Here is a 12,697-nt window from a genome sequence, read left to right on the forward strand (position 1 = left end):
GGGGGGGGGTCCTTATGGAATTTTGACATTTTACAATTTAGGAGTTAAAAAATGGTCCTTTTAAAGCTTATGAGGAGTTCTGAATGTAATGCTTTCATTATAGTGATAAAAGAACTATTTATGTGGAAGGGTTAGGTGCTAGAAATGTATGAGTAATTATTTCATAATTATTTTGTAGAACTTAAAATGTCTTTACTTACTAAGGAATGTTTCAAGTATGGGCTAAATCATTCAAGTGTACTATGACCAAACACAAAGAATTTATATCTATTGCAAAGGTATCCCGTAATGCATCTAGATCAGCTGTCTTCAATTAAGGCATTCCACAATGCATTTGGATCAGAAGTAGCAGTTTGTAACGTTCACTAGTGCTTTAAAGACTCAGCTTTTCCAATACTTTCCAGAAGTCTTTTGAGCCTGACATTGTATAGAGCTTGAAACTAGAACATCCTGATAGAATTTAATTCCTTTTGGCACCAACTGCAGCAAAGTTAAGTTGAGCTCCTATGTTGACTTCTTAATCTCATTAAATAGCATGGCTCACTAGACCATTAAGCTGAATCACATAGCATAGTATGTCTGTCAAAACTTCACACAAGCTTATTATTATAAGATGTGCTTATTGAAGAGTAGGCTATATTTATTGTAGAAACTAGCTGCACTTGTCATAGAAAACAGTTGCATTTGTCATAGAAGCTAGTTTCACTCACATATATGTCAGCTGCACTTGTAGAAATAAGTTTCACTCATCATAGAAGCTATCTCCATTTGTCACAGAAGTCAGTTTTTTTTAATTTTTTTAAATTTTTTTTTTTTATTAAACTTCTTTTGATAATACAAAATAGGAATAATTAAGAATTCTTTTGTTATTTGTTTTTCAAGTATTAATTACAGGAAGTGAAAGTTTATATTTTGATATATTTAAAATTCTTCATTCAAAATCCCAAATTCTGACATTTGGATAGCTTGAATCAATTGTATGGATTTCTGATTTTGAGGAAAATGATTAAATACAAGCTTTTATCTAAGTGCTGTTTAAATTTTATATCTCTTGAAACAAGATTATCAGAAAGCAGTTTTATAGATACGTTTCAGTCTAGTGTATTGGCACCATTAAACATTCTTTTATAATTGTTAAGGAATTAGTCTCTTTCTTTCAATAATATTAACATTCCTATGTACAAATTATTATCTGAGCATTGTTAGTATAGTTTAGTAAAATGAAATGTTTGCATTGTAACTTGCAAGAGCAAGTCTTGTGTGGTTAAACCACACCATCAAGGGTGCCTCTAGATATTTGTTCATCTTGCTAGAAATATCAGTCAAATTTATATCAAATCATATCCTAACAGCTTACAAACAATGACACACTGGATAATGTAGCCTTATTCCATGGCTGGAATAAATTTGATTATAGGTCTGCTGAATCAGGACAGACCTGTGAAATACAATGACTACAGTGATGTGAAAAAGGTCATGTTGAGATCTTAAATGGATTATTTCATTGTATGTTGAAACATTTAGTTGGTCAATGTACGTGAGTGACAACTACAAACATTCTAAATTTAAAATACTCAACACCCAGATCTTGAAAATGGATGCTTTATCCATTATTGTATTTATGGATGGGAGAAAAAGTGGTAGAATACCAGACTGATTGATTTTCCATATTTGTCTTCTTTCCCAATGTTTTGAATTCAAATTCTGCCAGGGTTGATTTTATGTTTCCATCCTCTAGGATCCAATATTCCCCTAAAAATGTTTTGACCTTTTGTTAATGTAAGAATTTCTATGAATATTGTTATAAACATACCATTTAATGTTTTTGATTGTTTCAGCATTTATGTGTAGAAGATGAATATAACTGTCAAGATATTTTGTTCAGTCTTGATTACCGTCCCATTGATGGTGATGTCACTCAAGAACAGCATGCATTTGTAACCCCTACCTTTAAACCACATGGTAAGTAGGGTTTTTTTTTGCCTCTGGTAATAAAGCTGTTTGCATTTGCATCAATAAAAATTCCAAGAGAGATAAAGTATTGACCATCTACTTTTAAATCTTGAAGCTAAAGAAATTGTTTTTTTATGGAAGCAAAGAATAATTTACAATGAGATTCTTAGAAGTTTAAGTTTGTAATTAAAATCACCTTTAGCAAATGTTAAATTATTCAGTTATCAGTTTACTACTGCCTCACAGAGCAATGACTAGTGATAGAGAGCTTTAGCATTGTGCTGGGTTTGAGAGCAAGCCAAATGCACCTGTGCTGGTGGCATGTAAAGAACACCTTTTGAGTGTTAGGCCTCACAGAGGCAAAATGGCTGAGTTTATTTTGAGCATTGGGCCTCACGGAGGCAAAGTGGCTGAGTTCCTTTCGAGTGCTGGGCCTCACAGAGGCAATGACTGAGACTTTTGGCATTATGTTGTGCTTGAGAAGACCTATCAAGCCGAGTAAAATCGCAGTTGTGGCAGATACTGGTATCATACAAATTGGCACCCGTGTCGGTGGCACGTAAAAGTACCCCTTACACTCTTGGAGTGGTTAGCGTTAGGAAGGGCATCCAGCCATAGAAAACTATGCCAAATCAGACTGGAGTCTGGTGCAGCCTTCCAGCGTGCCAGCCTGGTCAAACCGTCCATCCCATGCCAGCATGGACAATGGATGTTAAATGATGATGATGAGCCACTGCCATCCAGCATTTCATTCCCTTATTCACTGTAGAGAAATAAAATGACTGAATGGATAAGCATGGAAATAGTAAGTCACAGATTGAGTTCAAATTTACTGCAGACTTTTGTAGATGCACACTTTGGTAGTCCATGATGGTAATGAATTGTTTGTTTTTTTTAAGTTTTACCTCATAACTTATTTAAATATACATTGTGTCAGTTCACTTAGTTATGTGTGGGGTGGGGGAGAGAAGCAGATCATTTGCAATAGATTGCTGATCCATCCATAACAAGAGTTCTCTCAATTACTTCCCACCAAGGAACCAATCTTAGCAGAACATCAGTGTTAGGAAACATTTAAGTATACTATTTTACCACTCCAATAATTTTATGTCTGTTTCCCCATGATGTTAATATTTGAGCAGCTATACAAAATTGCTTCTCTCTAACTTTCTATTTTGAATTATTTTCTCCTTTTTAACTCATCATTATTGAAAAGTGTTGCAATTTGATGGATCATTTCCCAGATTGCAGATAATAAAGATATAGAGGTGTTTTTCTTCCAAGACAATATGCTAGTCTTTCATAGATTTATCTTGTTAGCAGATTCCTGTATGTCACTGCAATCTAATAAAGGACTTGTCTATTTGTTGTTGCTTACAGTACTAATCTATACCTCTGTATGATACTTATTTACATGTAAATGCCCTAAATCATTGAGAATTAAGTATTTTTGTTGGGTGCAGGCATGGATAAAAAATTGCAAAGTTCACTTTGTAACCATGTGTTTTCATGTTATATATCTTTATATGGCTCTTGGCTCTTTAGGTAATTGTCTTGTATAGCTTTCAGGCTGGCCAATACCTTTTGAGTGAAATTGGTGGAAAGTAACCACAAGGAAGTTCATTTTATATAATCTCTCTCTCTCTCTCTGTCTCTCTCTCTCTCTCACACACACACACCATTGCTGTTTTAATGTCTACTTTCCCATGCTTGCATGGGTCACACATTTTTTTAAGAGGCAGCATTTTTAACATCTGGATGCCATTTCTGATGTCTCCCTCCTGTTTCTAAGCGAATTAATCATCCCATAGTCTACTGAACAATAAACAGCCCAGGCATGCTTGCAACCAACACTGTTAGTGTGAACAATGGCACTTTCGTCCACATATATATGTGGTATGTGTGTCATTATTATGCTTACTGTATTGGCATGGGTTGTATGGTTTAACAGAAGCCAATGGGTCTGATGACAGTATTTTTGTTTTGGCATGACTTCTACAGCTGGATGTTCTTTTAAACATCAACCATTTTACAGAGTGTACTGGGTATTTTTCTGTCACCCTGTAATTCACAACTGTGAAGGAAAATAGAAGAAGGGTGTGAGTTTACCTCATATGTCTTTGCCCTCACACTGTTTGAGCCATGGTGACATGTTTAAGCTCCTGTAAATATGTTCTGTAGCTTGATGTTTTTTATGTGTGAAGACTAGTGGGGTATAAAAAACAACCTTACTTGGAAAGTAGGTACTGGTTGGTGACACTAGGGAAATACTACCTTAAGTCTTGTCCAGCCTGTGCCAAAATGGTAAAAAAAAGCAGACTAGAATGGCTCACTGCACCAGAGACTTATTAATCAATCAGTGTTATCCGGTAGTACTGAGCTCAAATCCTATTTTTGTTGTCTCCTCTGCTTCAAATATCTAGCCATTTTATCAAATTCAGTAGAGTATTTCTCTCTAAACTCTGTCATATACTGTATTGTCTTTAGATGAAATGAAGTACTACAATAAGCCCACCCCCATTTATGTACATACATACACAATCATTTTGGTGGAATTTTTTTGTTTTTCTCTAAAAAAAATATTTCTTTTTCTGATAACTTATTCAAAATATATAATGCATTATTTCATCATAGTTAATAAATACAAAGATCTTGTCATTTAGAAATGTATGAAAAGACTTACTCTTTTATTTGTTTCAGTCATTTGACTGCAGCCATGCTGGAGCACTGCTTTTCATCAAGCAAATTGACCCCAGGACTTATTCTTTGGAAGCCTAGTACTTATTCTATCGGTCCTTTTTGCCGAACCACTAAGTTACGGGGGGCGTAAACACACCACCATCAGTTGTCAAGCGATGTTGGGGGGACAAACACAGACACACAAACATATACACATACACATATATACGACGGGCTTCTTTCAGTTTCCGTCTACCAAATTCACTCACAAGACTTTGGTTGGCCCGAGGCTTGGAAACTAAATTAACATAATCACCGACTTTTCAATTCCTATATTAGTAAACTTCCTTCAACTCAAACTGGTAAAATAGTGAAATTGAATGGCACATTGATCAGGGGACGTCACTCTATCCGTCAGTGCTTTTAAGTACTATTTAAATAGGTTTCTTTTTATTCTGAATATTATTTATATCTAAACATTTTGACCATTTAAATTGGACATTAGTAAATACTAAGTTTATGAATTTCATTTTACTTGTCATTATTAACACCATTTCTTGTTTGTTATTTGCTAACATAACTTATTATTTTTAGGCTGTGTTTGTGTGTATAACTCTCATCACACATTTGAATATGTGCAAATGAGTTTGGAGCAGACTTGGTTGTCTGATTTGGCTAGAGAAGATGGTTTAGTTTTGGACAGGCTACGATTTGTGATAATCCAGTTCCATAATCCTATGCTTAGTGAACGCGAGATAAATCAGTTAAGAGAACAAGGACAACAATTTGCAGACAAGTTAGTATACAATTTTTTTCTCAGTTCACTGCTATTGGTGAGTTTTGTTATTTTATTTAGGTTTAATGAATGGCTGAAAATTTAATCTAGTCAACCAGTGTCTGAATATAAGATACCATGAAAATTTCTTTACTCAAAGAATAACTCGTACATTGATGTTAGCATTTCAAATGAAAGAAATTAATCAGTTATATGTCATGTTTTGAAGTTTGCAATCGTTGTTGATAAGAGTATTTTGTGACTAAGCATTTTCTCTCACCTGAAAAGATACCTTCATCTGTTTAATTCATACATTAATTTCTATATAATATGCTATGGATTGCTACAGATTTCAACATTCATTTCAGTTGTTTTAATTCCATATGTTAACCATTATTTTGAAGTATAACATTAGAACCTAACACTTACTACATCAAAAACCTTGGTACTCCTGTTATTACCAAAGAGCAGTGACATATCATGTCACTGATATTGCGTTGTGTTTATAAATATGACACTGAACTCTCATTGATTTAACCTGCCTCTTACAGTAGATAAATAAGTACTATGCAAAAGTAATCATCTCTGTTCTTGTTAGAATTAAATATCACCAACATCGAGTGCTGTCATATATTCTTTATTCTCAGTTATGTACTTGTTCAGTGTTTGTCTTGAAATGATTCAGAGTTTCACACTGACTTAGTTTCATTCTCCTGCAACTGAACTCTTTCTTGGACTTTGTCAAATATCCATCCAAGAACTGCAGTTCTTTAAGGCAGTATTGATTAATAACTGGCATTCTTCAAAACTGTGGAGTACCACACTTATAATGCTCATTAAGCTGATTGACAATGGTTTGCCAATCAACAGCACACTTGTGTCATAAGTCTACAGATGTACTAAATCTTCTTTCTACTTCTTTGCTATTATTCTAGCCTACTTAATGCATATACCCCTCCCCCTAATCACAACTACTGTATATCTTTCCAGCCCATGTTTGACATACAGGTGTCAAGCTTATCAGGAGAGCCTCTGTGTAATAATGAAAGAAGGGAAAAAAATTATTAAAATCATCATACCCTCCTGTAGTTGAGAACCTTTTCAAATATAGATTTCAAAATTAAAAAAAAAAAAAGCAAAGAAAATATATAAACTCTTGGCAAGCTATTTCAGTTCCTAATTGTGGTTATTCCACTTATGTTATTACTGCTATGAAGAAAGGCAGAAAGGATTTACACTTACCTTTACACCAGTGAATTTTCTGAGTCTTCAATCTTTGTTAAAAAATCATTTATTTCAATATTCGGAACCAAAATACTTTGTCTTATTAGATGCCTACAAATTTTACATTAAAGAATATTTGTTTTGCTTTATTTTGTTTCTTTCTATGCTATTTTTATTATTTCAAATTAAAAACGAAAGTATTTGTGAAAAAAAAAAAAAAAAAACCAGCTACTAACTTTTTTGGCTCTGCCTTCATAGCATCCTTACACTTCAGTTTGAAATTCCATTTCAGCCTGCAGTGTAAATTCTATTACATTCCATCTGAACCTGAAGGCACTGAAAGAAGGAAATTCATTCAAGCACAAACTGAGCATGCATTGCAAAGCATAATACGTCCTGCTGCTTCTGCATTATTATCATGTTGGCAGAGTTCAGATTATTTAGAAGCAGATATGAGGTAAGAATTTCAACCAGTAATTTTTGTTTTTCATTTTTGTAATGGAAATTTGGCAGAAAAATTCCCTCTGGGCAGTTTTCTGCCAATCACTAAAAGATATTTATGCAGTGGATTCCCAATTTGTGTAATTTTCCTGGTATGTTACATCTAATTTTCCTTTGTATCCTTTATTCATCTGATAGTACTCACTCATTCGATAAATAAATTTAGGGCATAACTACAGAATTGTGTCCACTGACCTCGTTTCCTTACGACTTTCTGAAAAATGAATATTTTTTCATAAAACTTTGTACCAATACATTTTGGATAGTGTAGATTGTGATTACATCAGAATTTGTTGGGAAGCATGGGAAATGCAGTCAGGGATAATTCACACACCACATAGCATTCAAAACATGGATATTTTTTTAATGAAATTTTCTACAAATACCTTTCAGATGATGTTGCTCATGATTACATTAAAACTTAATGTGAAAAAGAAAAAAGTTGGGTGGGGACGAATATTTCACACATCTCAACTTTGTTTCTTAATAAGTTTTGATGAAGTAGATTTTAGTTATGTTGAGAAAACAATTACTTTTTAGACCCACATGATCTCTGCTATTTCTGGCATACTAAACAACCACATAGAGGATGGGCTACTTTTGAGTTTACTTAAAAGAGAGGGATTAAGACTGTGATAGAATTATGAAAGAAATAAGTATTGTATACCTCTTTCAACAAAGATTCCTTTCAGAGAATTTTTGGAAAAGGGTGGAAAAGTCATCAAAAAAAAATTTTTTTTTTTTCCAACATAATTGTACAAAACATGAGGAAACAAGTCGGGATGGGAAATATTGACCCCCCCCACCTCCAGTTTTTTTCACATTTGATTCTAATATAATTATAATCTACTCCTTCTGAAAATATTTATAGAAAACTTCATTAAAAAATACACATTTCCTTGAAAGTTATGAAGAAACAAAATCAAGGCCTGTGAATTAGCCACCACGCCCACTTCTGAAAAAGTTTTCACAGCAAATTATGATATAATGTGAATCTACACCATCTGAACTGTATTTTTTACCTTTTTCTTGTTTAAGTCATTGGACTGCAACCATGCTGGAACTCCATGTAGAAAATGTCATTAACAAATATCCAGTTTTCAGAAATTTATGAGAAAATAAAATGGGACGGGGCACACTTTTGTAGTTTGAAGTATTACTGGAGTATTCAAAAATGCTCTCTTTCAGGGAATTAAAATAAACTTTTCTGATTGAATAATGTAGTTGAAATTTTCATTAATAATAAGACCTTGAAAACCACATTTTGATTTTCTTTTAAAAAAAGTATATCAAAATTGGAATTTTAAGAATTTTCTAGAAAGTGTAGACCTTAGTAATTGCTTTCCTTTAATAAAAGTTACATATCTCTGATTAATCAATAAGCAGCTTATAGCATAGATTATTGTAATTCGAAATATTAATATAAGTATCGTAATGAAGGTTAATTATTTCATTAAGAGTTAGTATAATGCTATCTCAGAGATGTTTCAGCATGTTTTTATGCATTGCTGTATATTGAATGCCTTCTGCATGTTGATACAATTTAGTTTCTTAAATTCTTGTTTCCTTTAGACATCTGTCACAAAAGAATCTAGTGCTATGAAGTTCTAGGCTAGTTCATAGCATAATGCTTGTGATTCTGCAGCCATTGTGCTCTTGCCTTTGGTGAATTTTTCTTAATGTCTTAGTTGTTAAGAATATTCTTTTTATGTGTTTTGAATTATTAATTACTTGTTTCAAATCTTCCTCTCTTTCAGAATTGCTGTGTGTATGATGTGTGGTGATAAATTTCCCATGGAATTTGCTCTTGCCCCATTGCTCAATCAAGAATTCTTCCGTGTTGTTAATAAGGATAATGGCCAATGGCTGGTTGATATATTCCTAGATGATCTTAGAGTGAGATTGAACATCATGTTAACTTCATATCATGGTGCTAACCTCATGAGGGATACACTTTTCCATGGTTACGTATTGATTTATTCAGCTCAGAGACAAGCTTCCCTTTCAACAATGAGGTGAGTATTTTATTTCACACTTTGAAAACAATTTTACTACTAGTCAGCCTTATAATGCAGTGTAGTAAGGATGACCCAAAGTCATAACCCAGATCTAAGTTCTTTTGTTTATGTAAAATATATACATCATTATAGTATTTTGCTAAGTGTATTTTGTCACAGCATCAGCACTAAAGAAATTGTCTTGGACCCAGTAAGTTTCAAGCATCCCCTCTTCTCTATGTTGTTTCTGTTCATTTGACAACCACTTTACAAGATGAACTGGGTGCATTTTAGCAAGATGCCAGCATTAGCTGAGTATCCTCTCACTGCCAGGCAATTTTCACAATAGAATACCTTGGTGGACTTTTGGAATAGCACACCCATATAAGTTGGATATTTTTCTGTTTTGACAAGAGTTTTCAAATTTTTTTTCACCACATCCTTTGCAAATGATGTGAGGAAGATTTTTATGAAAAAATTATTTGAAAATAATATGTATATGTATGTGCATATATATATGTATGCATGTATATATCTGTATGTATGTATATACAATTTTTATTGAAGTCCTTAAGAGAGTTTAAGCCAGTTGCTAACAAAACAACAAGACTCTTTTGAGTTAAAAGAATTCCTAGTGCTTGTAAATATGTGGTTGAGTTGGTGTGTTGGTTGAGCTGTCAAAGCACATACCAAAGTGTGTGCATCTATTCATCTAAATAATCTCAAATTAAGAATCTTTGGAATGTCTTAAAAATCTTCACTGTGCCACTAATAGATTGAATTTGGAGTTGTTTTTTTTTTGCTTTTTCTTTGAAAAATCTAGTATTTCTAGGTTTTTGTCTAAATTTGTGTGTGTGTCTGTATATGATTTTTCCTTGAGTTTCATTTAAGTTCTTCTTGAGAGAGAGTTCAAGTTAGTCACTAACAAAGTGACAAGACTTTTTGAGCACACTGAATTATATAGCTTGCATTAAGTTCAGGTTTGTTAATTTAAATCTTTCCAAAAGCAAATCTTTTAATCACTAAATTAACTTCTATAAAAGTTGATGGCAGATTGCATGGAAGGTGCTAAATTAACTCGTTATCACTGTTGGGTGACATGTCTCTTTTGAGTTTGAGTCTTGCTTGAGATTTCCCTCTTACTTGCAATATATATAATGAACTTGCAATATATATATAATGTGAAATGTTCTAGATACTTAATAGAACAAAACATATTGGCAAAGTTGTTGAACGGAATAATATTAATTACTACATCTTAAGTATTTTTATTTTTCATAGGCATCAAAGTTTTGTAAATGCAAAACCTTTGTGTTTCAGATATAGTTGTTTCATCCTTGAAATAACAGCTACATTATAACATGTTTTCTAGATTTTGTAACTAGTAATTTTCTATGTTTCCTTGCCATTAAATTGAGAACAGGGCAAAATTTGTTCAAAAAGAAAATTTATTTGTTAACAGACTTATTAATGTGTCAAAAAAGAAAAGAAAATTGTGTTAATGCTTATTACTATTAGCTTGGTGACTAGAAGCAGCATTAGTGTTAAATGCTGTTAAATGAAATGCCTTGTGGTGTACACTCTTTCATGTTTTGAGCTCCAATCTCTCCAGAGACAATATTGCCTTTCATGAAATAAGTATGAAGTCAAATAGTAAAATCAATGTAATTCACTATAACTTCTTACTAAAGTTTGAGAGCACATACTTAAACTAGAAAGTATTATTATTTATCCTTTCATTATATATTTCAGAGCATTTGCTGCTCATCTGCAACACCAGATACCTATTCTAGTCCTTGCTATCGCTGATAGTATTGGTACTGCTCTATTGCATGATGAAAATGTTACCACTTTGATCTCAGAAGGAAGCTCTGTGGCTGAAAAGCTGAAAGCATACTTCATGACTACGTCACACACTTTCCAACACCAGCGTATGTATTAACATTTCTTTTTCCTATTAAAAACTTTTTTTTTTTTCTTAATCTAGAAATTATTAAATTAATCCAAAATGACCTGGATGGTCAATTATTATTGTTTGTTTTGAGATTGTATTATTTGATTTAAATTCAATTGTTCTTCAAGTAGGTGTTGTTTTCAATTGTGAACCATGTTTCAGCTATCTTGATTCTGTACTACTAATGGAGAATTATGGTGTGGATGTAGATTCAACATGTGAGCAAGAAGATCACATTGCAGTCATAGGGGACTGCGTTCTATCCTGTTTTGTGACATCTTGGACAAGTGTCTTCTACTGTAGCCTTTGGTACCCATGTAAGGGAATTGGGTAGATGAAATTATATGGAAGCCTGCCTGATGCATTGTACCTGTTATTCAGAGGCCCAGGCTTGTTGTGTGTTGTGCAGCCAAGATGATTCAGCTTGAAAATTCTCTTAAGAGTAAACAGGTTTATAGAATACTCAGCCACTTACAAGTTAATTTAATGAACAAGTAATTGAGTTGATCCAACCACTGAATACTCATCATCAAAACCAACAGATGATTCTTCATGGCTAATATCAGAGAGTGAGTCAAGTTAGAATGGGAAAGGCGTAAGTATTGGATTATCATTGAATACAGAACTGCAACATATGAGTATTTAACCAACAGTTGGGTTGGGTTGGGTTGGGTCTCAGCAATCCTAACATTGACTGTCATATATGCAATTGTTGGTTGGTTGTCAAGTATTTTCATACTTCACTGCCAGTTGATTGACCATTTTATAATTTCTTTCTCCTCATTTAATGACTAACTTGATAAACTAGGCTCCTTAAGGCAAATAGCCAGCAAACATGCAAACACATGACTCAACAGTGCAGTTGTGTAGTGATCAACTGAATATGTTTGTAGATGTTTTTGGAATCAGATGCATTTTTCATGTCAAAGTCTCTTTACCACTAAGTGTAACTTGTATGTGCATCTTGGCCAGCTACACTGGAACATTATTAATGAATTTGTTATTTTGTTGAGCAAAATATTTCAAACACTACAAGTTAACAACTAAGATTTTAACACATAATATTAAACATCATTATAGGCACCCATTTAAGAAGGCAAAGGGTTGGTCACTCTATTGCTCCTTTTATGTTTTACATTGGTGCATATGTTTAACCCTTTAGCATTTAAACTGGCCATATCTGGCCCAGATATTTTACCTGATTCATGTTCAAAACTGCCAGATCCAGCGTCTCACATCTACCCCAAAGTGTCATTCTAAAAATAAATAGTCACACCATATTGAGAAGTGGATAGGGCAACATGCTTAATACGCATTACATGAAGAGGGTGTAGGTTTAATTAGTTGTTGAGAAGAATTTTTAAGAGCATTAGTTTTTGGCTATAATTGTTAAAGTCTTAAGAGGACTTTTAATAATTATAAAATGGATGTAAAAACCCAACTTTTTGCAAATTGTTGGTGATTGAGACCTTACCAAATTTTCAATGTTAGAATTTTTTCTTGCCTAACATGGTTTTTTTCATTGTACCCTTGGCTAAGTGTGAATTATATGTAAATATTTCCTATTCCACCGCTCTCTCTCTCTCTCTCTCTCTCTCTCTCTCTCTCTCTCTC

General features: G+C 33.3%; 1 protein-coding gene across 31 annotated transcripts in view; it reads left to right on the forward strand.

The window, feature by feature from the left end:
• The window catches only part of LOC106878372 (rho GTPase-activating protein 5), a 336,880-nt gene that overhangs the window by 214,205 nt on the left and 109,978 nt on the right, over nucleotides 1–12,697 (forward strand). For all 31 annotated transcript variants that reach the window (XM_052968790.1, XM_052968794.1, XM_052968808.1 and 28 more), the window contains 5 exons: nucleotides 1,839–1,962; nucleotides 5,227–5,428; nucleotides 6,924–7,088; nucleotides 8,890–9,147; nucleotides 10,882–11,060. In XM_052968790.1, the coding sequence (XP_052824750.1) occupies nucleotides 1,839–1,962; nucleotides 5,227–5,428; nucleotides 6,924–7,088; nucleotides 8,890–9,147; nucleotides 10,882–11,060 (928 nt within the window). The remainder of the gene's footprint in view (nucleotides 1–1,838; nucleotides 1,963–5,226; nucleotides 5,429–6,923; nucleotides 7,089–8,889; nucleotides 9,148–10,881; nucleotides 11,061–12,697) is intronic.

This window comes from Octopus bimaculoides, chromosome 6, assembly GCF_001194135.2.
Source record: "Octopus bimaculoides isolate UCB-OBI-ISO-001 chromosome 6, ASM119413v2, whole genome shotgun sequence".
Classification (NCBI taxonomy): Eukaryota; Metazoa; Mollusca; class Cephalopoda; order Octopoda; family Octopodidae; genus Octopus; species Octopus bimaculoides.